The sequence below is a fragment of the Sebastes fasciatus genome, chromosome 13 (assembly GCF_043250625.1).
Source record: "Sebastes fasciatus isolate fSebFas1 chromosome 13, fSebFas1.pri, whole genome shotgun sequence".
In the NCBI taxonomy this organism is placed as follows: Eukaryota; Metazoa; Chordata; class Actinopteri; order Perciformes; family Sebastidae; genus Sebastes; species Sebastes fasciatus.
This window is the reverse complement of record NC_133807.1, coordinates 30,015,353-30,031,971: the sequence shown is the minus strand read 5'-3', so window position 1 is coordinate 30,031,971 and position 16,619 is coordinate 30,015,353. Positions and strand designations below refer to the sequence as shown.

The 16,619-nt window shown below is 39.6% G+C and overlaps 4 protein-coding genes and 1 pseudogene across 4 annotated transcripts; 2 read left to right on the top strand and 3 right to left on the bottom strand.

Moving 5' to 3' along the window:
• Positions 1-628: 628 nt before the first annotated feature.
• Positions 629-1,816, bottom strand: LOC141781220 (uncharacterized). Its single transcript, XM_074656805.1, is given in 1 exon segment — positions 629-1,816. A coding segment is annotated over 1 exon segment (918 nt). The 5' UTR covers positions 1,700-1,816; the 3' UTR covers positions 629-781.
• A 252-nt stretch (positions 1,817-2,068) lies between these two features.
• On the bottom strand, positions 2,069-4,531 carry LOC141781218 (uncharacterized). The gene is made up of 2 exons (XM_074656802.1): positions 4,234-4,531; positions 2,069-3,400 (listed from the first exon to the last, which is right to left on the bottom strand). The coding sequence occupies exons 1-2, from the start codon at positions 4,415-4,417 to the stop codon at positions 2,217-2,219; spliced, it is 1,368 nt and encodes a 455-aa protein (XP_074512903.1). The 5' UTR covers positions 4,418-4,531; the 3' UTR covers positions 2,069-2,216.
• Positions 4,532-5,471: 940 nt separating this feature from the next.
• LOC141781216 (uncharacterized) lies at positions 5,472-7,913 on the bottom strand. Its single transcript, XM_074656800.1, has 2 exons — positions 7,727-7,913; positions 5,472-6,836 (listed from the first exon to the last, which is right to left on the bottom strand). The coding sequence occupies exons 1-2, from the start codon at positions 7,911-7,913 to the stop codon at positions 5,653-5,655; spliced, it is 1,371 nt and encodes a 456-aa protein (XP_074512901.1). The 3' UTR covers positions 5,472-5,652.
• A 973-nt stretch (positions 7,914-8,886) lies between these two features.
• On the top strand, positions 8,887-13,582 carry LOC141781215 (methionine-R-sulfoxide reductase B1-A-like). The gene is made up of 4 exons (XM_074656799.1): positions 8,887-9,043; positions 10,781-10,923; positions 11,131-11,245; positions 12,964-13,582. Exons 1-4 carry the CDS (start codon positions 8,989-8,991, stop codon positions 12,981-12,983), a joined length of 333 nt encoding a protein of 110 aa, XP_074512900.1. The 5' UTR covers positions 8,887-8,988; the 3' UTR covers positions 12,984-13,582.
• Positions 13,583-14,833: 1,251 nt separating this feature from the next.
• Positions 14,834-16,288, top strand: LOC141781214 (methionine-R-sulfoxide reductase B1-A-like; annotated as a pseudogene).
• Positions 16,289-16,619: the final 331 nt, after the last annotated feature.

Here is a 16,619-nt window from a genome sequence, read left to right as displayed (position 1 = left end):
TTGAATGTGATCTGTGCATATTAAAAAAATAATAATTTTGTATCAAATTTGCTCAAAGTTACCGACTACAGCTTTAAAACTCTCAGTTAAAAGTCACTTTTGTGAGACAGAATGGTTAAATTTGAAGCAGCAGAGGCCAAGATATGCTGTCTTTTAGACAGTAACGGTCAAGCCCCCAAAAACATTGGCTACTACAATTCCCACAATGCAACTCACACTTCTTTCAAACCCCACATCTCCAGTTTGTGAACTTTATGAACTTCAGTGTAGTGCCCTTTTATAAGGCACAAAGTCAACTCACTAACCCAGCCAGATGAATATGTTTTATGGACGACAACATTAGTCTCGAAGGAACAACTTCACTTTATTAGATAAAACCACTGTGTCGTTACTTTGATGACACGAGCTCTATGCACGGACATCTGTTCTTGACTTTGTCTCGGGGCTGTGAACATCTCACTTTTTTTCCACCAGCTGTTGAAATCACAGTAGCCGGCTTACTTGTGAAATCAACAATCAATATGTAAAGTGACTACTGCTGTTAAGCCATTTATTTCTCATGTATCTCCATTACAATACGGAGAGGACAAACTTTTTTACTGTTTCACTGATGAGTTATTCAACCCGAGGATGCAACAACAGTAATATTATCTTAACTGTTTGTTGAATATGGCACAATCAAGTGGTGCATTTAAGCTGTTTTACAAATATCCGTGTGTGTTTTTCCACACATGTAGAGGTTACTCCACGCTCTCTGCTGTGTGTGCACTCTTGCGTCGAATCAACCGTCACACGAGGATGGCTGTCGTCCTGAAAAACGCTTCACGTGCGTTTTGAGATGGTGGAAAAGTTTCCCACATGATCCACAACCCTACGGTCTCTCTCCTGTATCCTATTTCCTACAGTGACTTATAAGGTGATGCTTCTGAGTGAATGCTTTCCCACAAACATTACACTGAAACGGTCTCTCCCCTGAGTGGGTCCTCATGTGCACAACCAGTTGCTCTTTTTGGACAAAGGCTCTCCCACAGTCTTGACATTTAAAGTCCTTAACCCCTGTTTGTATTTTTGAATGTAACTGCAGACACCTGGTGTTGGTAAACTTCTTGCCACAGACTTCACAAAAAAGGCGTTTGTTGAGAGCACTTTGCAGATGTGTCAGAAGCTCCTCTACAGACTCACTTTTCTGCCTGTGTCTTTTAATGTGATTCATGAAGGGGCGGATGCACTTGAAATGCTTTCCACATATCGGACACGTACTGCGTTCCTTCTCACTTTTAACAGAAGAAGAATCTCCATCAGGCAACGCCGCAGGACCCTTCTGCTTCCCGCCGCCGTTTTGTCTTCGTAAAACCTTCACTTTTCGCCTCTTCATCTTTGTCCGTGCTCCTTCGCTCCGCGACCACTCCTCATCGCTGCCGTTGCTCTCGCTCTGAGCTGCAGAGCCGTCTGAAGAAACTGGCTGCAATTCATAAGACACTTGTGTCTCCGGCTGATCTCGCTCACTCTTCACACCTTCAATAGAAGGAAAAATAACCTGCTGTGTTTGACCGTCATCCCAAATTTCCTCCTCCTCCTCTTTTATCTCGGATATCTTTAAGTGTGTCTCAACCAAGCAGTAGTTTCCATCATTGTTTCCTGTCTCTGCACTGGTCTGAGAGAGGAGGACTGGGACCTCAGGTGTGCTCAGTTGATCCATAATGCTGGGCAGTTTTTTAGGCCATAATTTGAGTCCACATATACCATCCACAATATCTACACAAAGTTACAACTTCTTGCTAGCTACAGCCTTGTAATAATAGACGTAAAGTGCATCGACTTTAACACCATGTAGGTAGCTTTACGCTGTATTAGATGTTTTACCTTGTGGCCACAGCCAGGAAAAGATAAACAGACTACTGTAATGTGATATGACAGAATATTCAGCTTTATTGTCCCCCATGTGGAAATTTGATTTCACCATAAGAAGACATTACACAGAAGAATATACAAAAATACATACATGAGCTGTGAAAAAAGAGCAGATATCAACATATTTCAGAAGTCTAAAATCATATAAACCGAAACCTAAAGGGATTCATGAACATATTTAGGTTGTGTTGTTTTTTTTCTGGTAACAATGAAAGGAGCTCTTCAAAATGAATCTAACTTACCGATATATATGATTTGTAATTGAGCTCTGAGATGGTCTGCCTGCCTTGTTAATGTCACGGTTTTCACTCAGCGGCTAACTTTTCATGAGTTTGCAGGTGCACCTTCAGATTAGGTGCAAACCTGTATCTCATACCACAAATATGGCAGCCATATGGCCTCTCTCCTGTATGTGTGGTCCTATGTCGAGTCATCTGTCCGCTTTGGCGAAAACGTTTACCGCAAATATCACACGGGTACGGTTTTTCTCCTGAATGGTACCTCATGTGTGTTTTGAGGTGACTGCTTGTGTTAAAAAGTTTACCACAAAGGCCGCATTGATACGGTTTCTCCCCTGAGTGACTTCTTTTATGAATTGTAAGGTTCTGGCTCTGACTGAATGCTTTTCCACAAACATCACAGTGATACGGTTTCTCCCCAGAATGCGTCCTCACATGAACAACCAGATGCTCTCTTCGGTAAAATGTCTTGCCACATTCTTGACACACAAACTCTTTAATGCCCGAGTGTATTCTTTCATGCAGCCGGAGACAACGGACATTGGCGAAAGTCTTGCCACAAACGGCACAAAAATACGTTTTGTTGTGACAACCTTTCACGTGAGTTATCAGCTCCTGTGTGGACTGGCATGTTATCCCACATACAGTGCAATCAAAATTGTTCTCATGTGTTTTTATGTGCTTCATCAAAGAGCCGATGTACTGGAACCCCTTGCCACAAAAATGGCAAAAACTGCGATCCTTTTCGTTTTTAGCAGAACTTTTGTCATATGGCAAAGCTGCTTTGTCCTTCTCATCAACGCTACCACTTTGCAATATCTTTCCTTTCTTTTTCATTGTTTTGGTCTGTTCTCCTTTGCTGTTCACCCACTCCTCATCGCTGTTATTGTTCTCACTCTGAGCTTCAGAGCAGTCTGAAGAAACGGGCTGCATCTCATATGATACTTGTTCCTCTTGCTCACTTTTCACAATTTCAGGAGAAGGAAAAAACATCTCCTGTGTTTGACTGTCATCCACAAGTTCCTCCTGCTCTTCTTTTATCTTTGACATCTTGAAGTCTGTCTGAACCAAGCAGTAGTTCCAGTTATTACTGTCCGGATCTGCGCTGGTTTGAGAGGGTCCCGGGACCTCAGCACTCAGACTGAAGTTAGATTCTTCTGTTGTTGAGGGTCCTGGGTTCTCCTGCAGCAGTGGGGCATCACATCCGTCTCCATGTTCCACTGTGCTGCTGGTCAGTGAAGGCTCTGCAGCTGCAAAACAGACAGCAGCAAAAGTTACCCAACAAACTGTCATGTTTCCATTTAAAAGGAAGTAATTTTCTTAAAAGATACACAATATGAAAAACTTTCTGGAAAAACGCATTAACGCAACTTGCGATTTTTAGGTTGTCGCGGGCTCAGTTTTAAAGCAAGAGAGAAAATGCTGGCATCATCAGGAATCCATTGGTACCAACCATGTCATACTAGCTAAATAATGCTCCAAACTTACGCTAAATTTGGTGGAAAAACTGGTAAGGTTGTTTTCAAAAGGGGTCCCTTGACATCTGACCTAAAGATATGTGAATGTAAATGTGTTCTATGGGTACCCACGAGTCTCCCCTTTACAGACATGCCCACTTTATGATAATCACATGCAGTTTGGGGCAAGTCATAGTCAAGTCAGCACACTGACACACTGACAGCTGTTGTTGCCTGTTGGGCTGCAGTTTGCCATGTTATGATTTGAGCATATTTTGTTATGCTAAATGCAGTACCTGTGAGGGTTTCTGGATAATATCTGTCATTGTTTTGTGTTGTTAACGGATTTCAAATAATAAATATATACAAACATTTGCATAAAGCAGCATATTTGTCCACTCCCATGTTGATAAGAGTATTAAATACTTGACAAATCTCCCTTTAAGGTACATTTTGAACACCTACTTTCTCCTTCTGCAGCAGTTTGCAGTACTTGGTGAGTGGATTCTGCGCATGCGTAGAAAGCTGGTAGCTACTTCCTCTAACCACTTCACTAAAAGCTATATATATAGTCTAACATAAGACATCAAACCGCCTCTAAACATCACATTTAACCTGAGTCTCACCTGGTTTGTGTCTCAGCAGGTCCAGCTGGTGTTGCAGACTCTCCACCTCCTCTTTAGAGCGACTAACTTCGGCTTCGTACAGAGCTAACGTGACGGTTCTCTCCACCTCTCCGAGGATCTCCTCTGCTGCGGAGAACAGCCGCTGATGAACGAACGACCTCAGCTGGATCATGCTGGAGTCCATGTCTCAAAAAGCATCAACGATAGTATCCGGATAGGAGACGAACTCAGCTAACAGCTAGCAGCTAGCTCAAACCGTTAGCATAGCTTGGTGGTCCGCTAACTGCCACTGAGTGACTTCCGGCTTCGAACTTTTCAGAATAAAAGCGTCAGTTCCAAATGGAAATGAAAAGTACTTTAAAGAAACTAAACTACATCAATCACAACAACACTGAAGGGTGGATACCAAATACATTTTCTGCCAGTGAAAAGCCAATATATATATACATATTATATGTATATATACATATACATATAATACTCATACATAAAATCTGAGTCAAGAAAAAGTTTTACTTTTTTATGCAATCAGATTTGCATTTATCACAGTCACTTCATAGCACTACTTTGAGAGGACACATACGCTGAGAGGGTGCATCTCTGCAAATGTAATAAAGTATTGATTGAGTTGATTTTTGCATGTAAACTATTAATTCAAAATGTATACAGTGTTTTTGAGAATCGTTACAGTATCACAAAATATAATAATATTTGATTTTTCATATATTTTCTTACAGCCCTAGCCACCTAGCCAACAACATACAAATCTACAAGGTATAGGACAGGGCTTATGTTTCGTGAACGAACTGAATGCAACAACTTTATCATTAATAAAAAAAGACATGTTTATATGTCAACTTGTAACCCACAGACATAATTGTCCACTACAAAACGCACACACTGACAGGAATCTCTCTGTCTCCTGACACAGATATTCCCTGGAAAGCGTATTTGGGATGCTGTATAGTAAATGTGGGTTGTTTTCTATTCATGTTTGCAGTGCTGTATACTGTTATTTAGGGAAGTTTATGTTTTTGCCTTTGGAAGATTGTGACCCTCACAGTATATAGTCACATTGTTGTCTATGCATTTATTTTATTTTGACGTAAAATGAAGTGTGGGGATTCCTCTTCCGTTTGTCCACTGTGGATCAGTGTTGGATCCTGTCCAGGCCAGCAGGAGGCAGTAGTGGATAGCTCTATGTGACGGGTCGGGCTGCAGACATGAGGAGTCACAGGTGGGTTTTCAAAAAATAGGGTTTATATAACACAAAATTTAATGCAATTTACAAAATTGGCAACAACTGGTCCCATTAAAGAGGTCAACTGAACAGAACTCAACCCAGGCTATGCTGACTTAACATAAACGGAATTGATCTGCACATTTGTAATTGAGCTCTGAGATGGTCTACCTGCCTGGTTAAGGTAACTGATTTGAATCAGCGGCTGCCTTTTCATGAGTTTTCAGGTGAGCCTTCAGACTATGTGGAAACCTGTATCTCATACCACAAGTATGGCAGCCATATGGCCTCTCTCCTGAATGTGTGGTCATATGTGAAATCATATTTGCCCTTTGGCTAAAACTTTTACCGCAAATATTACATGCATACTTTTTTTCTCCGGTATGGCGTTTTATGTGCACTTTGAGATTACAGAGAGTATTAAAACGTTTGCCACAAAGGTCACATTGATACGGTTTCTCCCCTGAGTGACTTCTTTTATGAATTGTAAGGCTCTGGCTCTGACTGAATCCTTTGCCACAAACATCACAGACATACGGTTTCTCCCCAGAATGCGTCCTCACATGAACAACCAGATGCCCTTTTAGGGAAAATGTCTTGCCACATTCTTGACACACAAACTCTTTCATGCCTGTGCTGTGTCTTACTTCATGCAGCTGGAGACAACGGATATTGGCAAAAGTCTCGCCACAAACGGCACAAAAATATGTTTTGTTGTGACAACTTTTCAAATGAGCTATCAGCTCTTTTGTAAACTTGTATGTTTTCCCACAAACACTGCAATCAATTTTCTTCTCGTGTGCTTTTATGTGATTCATCAAAGAGCCGACGTACTGGAACCCCTTGCCACACAAATGGCAAAAACTGCGATCCTTTCCACCTTTAGCAGAACTTTTGTCATATGGCAAAGCTGCTTTGTCCTTCTCATCAACGCTACCACTTTGCAATATCTTTCCTTTCATTTTCATTGTTTTGGTCTGTTCTCCTTTGCTGTTCACCCACTCCTCATCGCTGTCATTGTTCTCACTCTGAGCTTCAGAGCAGTCTGAGGAAACTGGCGGCATCTCATATGATATTTGTGTCTCTGGCGGATCTTGCTCGATTTTCACAATTTCAAGAGAAGGAAAAACCATCTCCTGTGTTTGACTGTCATCCACAAGTTCCTCCTGCTCTTCTTTTATCTCTGACATCCGACAGTTATTACTGTCCGGATCTGCGCTGGTTTGAGAGGGTCCCGGGACCTCAGCACTCAGACTGAAGTTAGACTCTTCTGGTGTTGAGGGTCCTGGGTTCTCCTGCAGCAGTGGGGCATCACATCCGTCTCCATGTTCCACTGTGCTGCTGGTCAGTGAAGGCTCAGCTGCTGCAAAAGAGACAGCAGCAAAAGTTACAAGGAACTCATTTTCTAAAAGATAAACACAATATGAAAAACTTAAAACTCCAATTTGCATGGGCAGTTTCTGCAAAAGTGTTCCTCACACTACTCTGAAGCTGTACAGTATTCAAATAATTCTACTCCTGCTGCAGCAGAGCTCGTACACTACATGGGCTCTGTTCCGTACTGCATACTGCGTACTAAATTAACGATTAAGTATGCCAATACCAGCAGACTGTTCACACTGAAGTCTACACTCAAGCAATACGTCTTGTCTGAATCACATGACTGTATCAATAACGACATTTCCAGTCCAAGCTACTGTTTTGTAATTTTTTATCACAAATATACCTCTTTTTAGCTGACGTGTGTCGCTTCACTGTTTTGAGCGATGCTCGTTCATGTCTATGTAGAGCCCGACACTTACTTTCGTTGACTTAACGGCCACAGGTGTCGCTGTTAACAAGCATTTCTGATTCTTACAAATAGTCCCTTTAAATTGTGCAAAATAAATAAACAAACAATAAACAAACAAATTAATAGAACTTGAATGCACTAATCTTTAGAGCATTTATTTATTTTATATAGTTTATTTATTTTATTGCAATTTATGTACCATTTTTTACAGTTTTATTTTTGTTATTTTATTTTAATTACTCATAATTTAAATATTATGTTCAACCTGCTTTGTTGTGTGTAAATGGGTTCATTAAAGAGGGAGAGGTAAACAAGTGGATGATTGAGTGCGCATGCGCAGACAGTAACACCTTTAGATATCACCTCTTCTACCTCTACACCTCTATCTGTTAATAATATAGATTAGTCTGGTAATTAGAGACCTAAACGTCTCTAAACATCACATTGAACCTGAGTCTCACCTGGTTTGTGTCTCAGCAGGTCCAGCTGGTGTTGCAGACTCTCCACCTCCTCTTTAGAGCGACTAACTTCGGCTTCGTACAGAGCTAACGTGACGGTTCTCTCCACCTCTCCGAGGATCTCCTCTGCTGCGGAGAACAGCCGCTGATGAACGAACGACCTCAGCTGGATCATGCTGGAGTCCATCATGGCTCAAACGGTAGCTGGTTGTCCGTTAGCTTGTTGCTAGGTAGCATCCAAAATACGACTTCCGGTTTGAATCGTTCAGAATAAAAGCGTCAACATCCAAACAGAGATGGAAGAAGTACTTGAACTTGTCACAGCAACCAAAGGCAAAACCACATCAATCACAACAATATAATGATACTTAAAGGTCCCATATCGTGCTCATTTTCAGGTTCATACTTGTATTTTGTGTTCACGAGGAGAGTCCATATGAAAGCCTCATGTGGTATTCACGACCTTGTGAGGGGAAAGTTTCTAAAAGCTCACGAGTTGTGTTTGTTGACATTGTCAGAAATGGCGGAGGCCATGGAGGCTCATTTTTGGGCACATAATCAGTTAATATATTGTAATTTTAGTCGTATATTGTAATTTTTCGTAATTTATTTTATATATATATATATATATATAAATTAAGTGCAAGTCATATATTTGCGACATATATTGTTCCCACCTTCCATGCTGTGTTGAGGAATTTTATGTACGAATTTATGTGTCGATTAATTGATTAAAAAATTTAATCATAATGGCCTTAACTGAGCCCACACAAAGTGACACAAGGTACTCCTCTTGTTTTTGGAAACATTGGAACAAATGCCTATATATGTTTTAGTCGCTGTGAACTGCAATGATTATATCTCTGAGTTGTTGTCCTTGTATTGTATTGTATTGTATTTAATTTTATTTATACTGATATGGACCTATGGGTCTGAAATAAAGTTAATGATGATATAGTATGATGATGATATATTCTGCCTACTGCAGCTTTAACTAAATAACTAATTTAACTATTATATTTAAGTTAATTAATTAATAATTTAAAGGACAGATTTAGTCCATAACAGAATTGCATAATACTGTATATACATTTATCAATTAATTATGAGGAAACGCATCCATGGAGCACAGTTCAGTTAATTCTCTGGTTTTATTTTGAAGGCCGGACTCTCAACCCGGATGTCCTGATGTTGTCAGGTGTCAGCTGGTCAGATAGATAACGTGTTAACTTTAACTCACATTGTTCCTCCTCTACAGCAGAGAGATGTCGTTCTGCAGCTTCTTCGGTGGAGAGGTCTATAAAGACCACTTTAAACCAGGTAAACCTTCATCACTTTAACTTTATTCAACATGTCTGCTTTAACTTGTGCTTGTTTTGAGTCTGTTGGAGCAAAAGTGGAGAGATAAGGAGAACTAGCTGACTAACTGTTAGGTAACTAGTTCCTTGTTATGCTAAATAACTTCAACATCTTGTTGTAGCCAACAATATAAACTTTAAGGAGGAGATGACACAGTTCACATGATCACACAGAACTGAGCTGATGAGCATGGAAATAACTTAAATAATGAATAAACCTTGTTACCTCGTGTAAGCCAGGTTCAGGTTGCATAACAACTCTGTTACAAAACTGGCTGTTGTTTACAACCAGGGAATGAAATGAGGAAATACAAGGTAAATGTTGGCTTTCAGGTCACCTGCCACCATGGCAGATTATTATATAATATATTATATTATGATATTAAGAAATATTAGTTTTAAAAAGCAATTCCTAAATTAAAAATAGTCAGTGATTAATGTTACATGATCCATATTTCTACTGTCTGTTACCACTCACTCAATGTTTACCAGGGGTGGAAGAAAATAATGAAAATATGGAGTATTGCAATATTATGTTTAGTGATACTGTTAGATTCTCAAAACCCCTGTATTGATTTCTAATTAATAGTTTACAAGCAAAGATTATCTCAGTCAATACTTTATTTTATTTGCAAAGAGAAATGCAAATCCTACTCAAAGCTTACTCAAATGTTATGCATATGACCCTTTCAGCGTATGTGTCCTCTTAAAGTAGTGCTATGATGTTGGATGAGACTGATAAATGCAAATCTGATTGCATAAATAAGTAAACTTTTTTTTTAACTCAGATGTTATGCATATGGTGGTGTGTTCTTTATACTATGACAGTTTTCATAAAATTAGATTTAAAAAAAAAAATCACATATATTGCCTTGCTTACAGTACCACAATATATACCGCAATATATTGAATCGTAACCTCTGTATCATGATGGGTATCGTATCACCAGACAGCCCTAGTGTTTACTATTATAAAGCGTTCTACATAGATTTCAGAAGTGGCAGACAAAAAAATTGTGTGGCTAGTAGAAATGTTCAATGACCTGCCCAGTTGCAGGTGAGGAAAAGACTTAATTTCAGACCCTGTTTACAACAGATGAGAAGTTAGACTTCCTCTTAAAAACAATACACCCTTATACAAATACCAATGCAACATTATCTATAAATAGTACTAACATAATGTTAAATATGAATATTATATCCTTTGAAAATTTAAAATGAACAAAGCATGACCACACCAATCAATGATAAAAGGATACCAACAAATTACCATTACTTGGTACTAACTTGATGTCAAGTCTGAGCTATGGTCATCCTAAATAAAGATATAGATATTTAAATCAATATCCTCCTCACAAACTCTAACCATACACTTCCACGCAACACACACACACATTTGTCTTTTTTGATATATTTACTGTATTGTTATTGTTATTATATATATCTTGTTCTAATTGTTTATCACTATTATGTAGTCATATTATTTCTTTATATTAATCTTGTCTCTAGGTGGAGGCTTCAGATAAGCCCAGCGGGTTTTTGGCCTCTTCCTGCACTGTATATTATTCTTTCTTTTTTTTTTTGTTATGTTGTATAGACTTAAATTGTGCAAAACAAATAAACAATAAATAATGTTGTATTAAAATAGTTCTCTCCTCATGTTGCACACCAGTTCTCATCTCCCATCCTGTACTCCTCAGGGGTTTATGTGTGCACCAAGTGTGATCACCAGCTGTTCACCAGCCGCTCCAAGTACGAACACTCGTCTCCCTGGCCAGCCTTCACCGAGACCATCCATGAGGACAGTGTGTCTAAAGATCAGGAGAGACCTGGGACATTCAAGGTACAGTCAATAGATAACAGGTTTCACTTTGTTTATTTAACCCGTCAGAGGTATATCAGGGTATAATATTCATTTCTAGACCAGTCAACACACATTTTCATACCGGTATAACCCTTGAAAGACTCGTGATTGTTTAATGCTTCAACTGCTGACTGTTATCGAAATGTACAAAATCCTGATGTAGATGTTTCTGACGTGTTGTTCCAGGTGCGATGTGGGAAATGTGGAAATGGACTAGGCCACGAGTTCATGAATGACGGGCCAGCCAAAGGCATGTCCCGTTTCTGAATATTCAGCAACTCACTGAAGTTCGTCCCTAAAGGTAAGATAGTCACATTGTGTCACAACACCAGGATGCAACTACAGTTTCGGCCCTGTTGCGTTGTGTTTGTGTTCTGTTGGCCCAAGGAATGCAAAAATACCAGTTTCACAGCAGATACCATGAAGAGCTGGACTGATGTCATCCGACACTCCCTTATTGCAAATATACGTGGCAGTGTCGGCATGTTTGTCTGCTGGCAAATCAAAAATATGTCAAGTCATGTACCAAAGCTGAGTCCTTAGTACAGATCGGGGTTTGAATCTGACCCATGGCCCTTTACTGCATGTCATCCCCTTTCTCTCTCTCCCTCTTTCATAGCTATCATTGTCACTATCAAATAAAGGCAAAAAGCCCCAAAAAATAATCTGAAAAATAGTCTTCATTACATATTATTATTATCCACCAGCGAGCACAGACAAGCTTATTTCTATCAGTAAAATGTCACGCTCAGTACAGATCTTGGTCACAGTTCTTTACAAAAAACTAATTTAAGTGATGCTTAATAAAAATGTTTATTTAAAAGCGAATTGGCCCACATAATATGCAGCATATTTTTTTTTTAAACTTTCAAATATTTATGTTGGTATTGATTTACAAAATCCATAATCAGTTAGTGTTTCGTTTTTATTTCCATTGAGCAAACATATTGTTAGTGCACTAATTGTTTAACAAATTTGTTGAATTATTAAAAAATAATTTGAAGAATAAGAACCACTCTAACCTCTTCCATTTTATGTGCCCCTAACAATACAAATCCAAAACCAATACACCAATAAGATTTATAATAATAATATATATGGGTCCAATGTATTTCTTTTTTAGGCGGTGGACTTAAAGGGATAATCCGGGTGTTTTGAAGTGGGGTTATATGATGTACTTCTCCATAGTCAGTGTATTAGCTACAGTAGATGACAGGCGACACGCCCCCAGTTTGGAGAATCAGACAGGAGTTACCACACGGAAGCAAAGCAACGTACTGCTGTGGACGGGGCCGGCAACAAAACGTATTACAAAAGAAAGGCCCACCTATAAAAATGATAGCAGTTGTAGTGTACGCTATATTTAGAATATGTTTTGCCAGTTTACCTTGCTGTGAGACAGTTATACAGTCTGTGTTTCTGATGGGGAACTGAAGCCGTCATCTATGCTCTCACCAGAGCAACCAGACTCTCAGTTAGACTCCAAACTAACCGATCGAGGCAGCTAGTAAAATTCCTAGTTTTTTCAATGGAGTCTGGTGGCTTTGGCGAGAGCATAGATGTATACAACAGCTTCAGTTCTTCGCTGGAAAGGGCTGTCTGACGGCAAGGTAAAGCCGTGAAAATATTCTAAATATAGCGTACACTTAAACTGATATTGATTTTTTTTGTTGCCACAACAATACATCGCTTTGCTCCGGTGTCGTTACTCCGGTCTGTTTCTCTAAACTCATCATCTACTGTAGGTAATACACTGACTATGGATAAGTACCTCATACAACCCCACTTCAAAACACCCGAACTATCCCTTTAAAATGTCCCCCACAGTCCTCATGGACAGAACAGTTACAAATCAGGACATTGACTTTTGAACCATCCCCTCTAATTTCTCCATTGTAAGGGACATATGATCACAGACGATGAAAACTCTCATCATATTTAATTATTTAGTGTCGTCCTAATCAAGAAAGGGTTGGCTGTAATGTAATGAAATGGTTCTGTTTTCTCGTCCCTCCACAGATAAGGTCGATGGACAGTAAGGTGAGCTTTTAGAGGGAAGTGCTGCTGGACTTGTAGAAGTGTCTCTGTGCTGCTGAAGGTGAGGACAGCGGATGAAGAGTTCTGGGATAAAGCCCGATCTGGGAGCGCCAGGGCTCTGATGAATGATGAACCACACTGGACAGCGAGTGCAGAGCACTTCTTTCAACTCCTTTTTATTATGCAATCATCACCATCTCAGGATAGACTCAATGATTACACCGTCCCACCAATTATTCATAACGAATGAGATTGCCTCACAGGAAGAATAAATGATTCTATAAGCTATTTATTTACCTTCACAGTTTTGCCTGTAGTTCATCTGCTTTCCCCAAACTGTCAAAGTAAAGAAACAAGCGTAGCAGTCTGTCAGAAAGAAATAGCTTACAAAGCTGTGAATCTAAGACTAGAAGATGATATATTTATTCATCAACAATGGCCTCTATCTATTCTTGAGAAGCTTTATGCAAATTAATCACAATGACTGATATGCAAACTGAAATAAATCTATTTTAGATTAAGATAACAGTGCTCTGAATATGAACTGATGTCTGTAGCCTGTTCCTATTTTTCAAATATTAAAGTATGTTTTTTAAACTGATTGAATAGTTTCACTCCTTTTATGAACACATGTGATACTACAGAGTCAGTAATGAGGAGGAGAGGCGGAGTCACTTGTTGTGGACTGATCTGGATCTCAGCTTTAGTCACGTGGTTGTAAAAAACTATGTTAGATTTTAGAGAAAGTACTGTTCCTTTAGATATATGCATGGATGGATGAAAGGAGGCCATGAACAGAGCTGATAAATGGTAAGCTTGCACCTTGAGGAGCTGTGATGCTGGTCGAACACAAGTGCCAGGGAGAAGACTTTAAGCATTTTAATGACTTCAAAATTGTCAACATGTGGTCACACCGAAACACAAGTGAGTGACATCTATGGAAGAATGAGGAGAAGGGTATAAACGAGCATCCGGCAGGCCGATGAAGTTTGCTGGTGAGGTGAACGACAGACAGCCGTTGTCCCCTGGACTCCACAGGTGTTTTAAGTACCCCAAAAGGATAAAAGCACAATGTAGTTTGCCTGTGTGTTGGTAGGATAATACGGTCATTTTGAAATAAAGTCACATCAGACGTATTAAGTGATACAGAAGTCATCACTATCTTTCCTGAAACGTCCAGATTTTTGTTATATACATACTACGTCTGTCTCCAACACGCCTGTTGATGTGCAGAACAAACTGTGTAGAATAACTAGTCTGATGCTGGTTGAACAAAATGTAATTGCAGCTTAGCAATGACATCATCGCTCCAGATACTGTAGATTTAACAGATACCTGCTGTCTTCAATTGGCTGTAAAGAGAGTCACCAGAGTAAAGGAAAGGCCTTCAGTACAGTACTATTGTCATGACAGACAGAGCTTTATTATGTCAAGCTGACATCAATGTCATAATCAGTGGTGGAAAAATCAGCATTATCATGATGTCGAACAAATTACCTAAATTACATATATTACCAAATAGCCTAGAAATGATTGAAAAGCATCATAAACCACCAAACGGAATACAGTAAGTTAGCGATTTCATTTTTTTTTGGTATTTAATGCGAGAAACTTCAGCAAGTAGTTGTGAAAAGGCAGGCTTGGGCAGCATGCACCATAAAGCAGGAAGGCAGGAGAGATGGTCCTTAAAATATAGACAATAGTAGGCGATGGGGTCGGGCGATGTTTGTTATTTTATTTAGTTAATTTAATGGTCATTTATTTTGTTCATTTCCAATGCATATCTTTAAAAACAATAAAATTTATAAAAAAGTGATGTAAATACTGCCATCAAGTGGAAGTAAAGAGAACGAGCTCAGACCTTACACAAGGAGGCCAGAGCTGCTGACACTTGATCTGGACGTGCAGGTTTGTTCCAGCTCGAGCCGGGTGACTCTTTGTAAACACACGTTTCAAACTGCAGAGAAATCACCTTTTGGTTTGAAGACACAAGAGACGTTTGAAATGGATGAAATGGATGAAATGGATGAAATGTCATATTGCTCTTTCTCTGGTGGAGAAGAATACAAAAATCACTTCCAACCTGGTGAGTATAGCGAAGAAGCATGAAGTCCCCGCTGTAGTGAAAATAATAAAAAGCACTCATTGATATCTTTTTATTCCTCTCAGGTATCTATGTGTGCTCTGAATGTGGGCACCAGTTATTTTCCAGTATGTCAAAGTTTGAGCACTCTACTCCTTGGCCTGCCTTCTCAGAGACGATCCACGAGGACAGCGTCTCCAAACACCCTGAAGCATGGGGACCCCTAAAGGTAGATTACCTCTAGATTACTGCACCTGTTATCAATCATGTGGTAATAGAGTTTTGTGTGATATTCCAGGTTTGTTGTGGGAAGTGTGGCAATGGATTGGGCCATGAGTTCTTGTACGACGGACCAAGAGAAGGGCTATCACGCTTCTGAATATTCAGCAGCTCACTCACGTTCATCCCTAAAGGTGAGTCTATATCTTTGCCCACATACAGTAGCCCTACATTGCACCCATATCATGCTCCTTTAACCCACTTTTGGCCTCTTCTCTCTCTCCACAGAAAAGGTTGATGGACAGAAAGGTGAGCTGTGAAAAAGAGGAACGTTTTCTGCTGCAGAAGGTGCGGACAGTGGATGAAGTGCCCCGGAAGAAAAGCCTATAATGGAGCTCCGGGACTCTGATGGACTGTGGCCTCACTGGGCAGCAAGTACACGAGTAAACCAGGAGCACAGACATTCACTAAATCATCAACCAGGATCCAAACTCAACTATGAACCTTTACATGCGTGCTGTACAAATATAGAAATGAGTTAAAGTCTCACTGGGATAGTAAGTCACTTTGTTTGCACGCCTCATTGCACCACTCTGGATCTATAAATATGTTGAACACACTGCACAGACTTCATATTGTTCTTCAAAAGTGTAATTGCATGCTCCAGTCAGTTGATGGTGCTATGTGCCCTAAAAACAAAACTTAAATGAACTGCATTTATAACTCACCTACTGTGGACACATTTTGTTCTCTCTAGAGTTAATAGAGAAGAATATCCCACTATGAGAGCTCCATGTATTCAGAGCAAACAAATGCCCGTTCCCTATGGCAACAACAAACCAATAACTACAGTACTTCTTAGTGCCTTTTTTACTGATACTCTCGATTCACTTGCAATAATTTCAATTAAATGTACTCCAGTAATTGTAAAGGATTCCTAAATGCTGCCTGCAAAAAAACAACCAATGTTTCACAAGTAAAAATGCTTTTACTGCATCACAAAAAACATTTTTTTTGTCAATGCAATTCTTGCTAAAATCCCCCAGATTAAAGGGATAGTTCTGGTGTTTTGAGGTGGGGTTTTATGAGGTACCTATTCATAGTCGGTGTATTACCTACAGTAGATGACGGTCGGCACGCTCCCAGTTTGGAGAAACAGACAGATGTAACGACACAGAATCAAAGCCAACAGATTTTAACACTTAAAAGAAAGGCCCACCTAAAAAAAAATCAATATCCGTTTAAGTGTACGCTATATTTAGAATATTTTCACCGCTTTACCTTGCTGTCAGACAGCTATACAGTCTATGTTTTCGAAGGGGAACTGAAGCTGTTA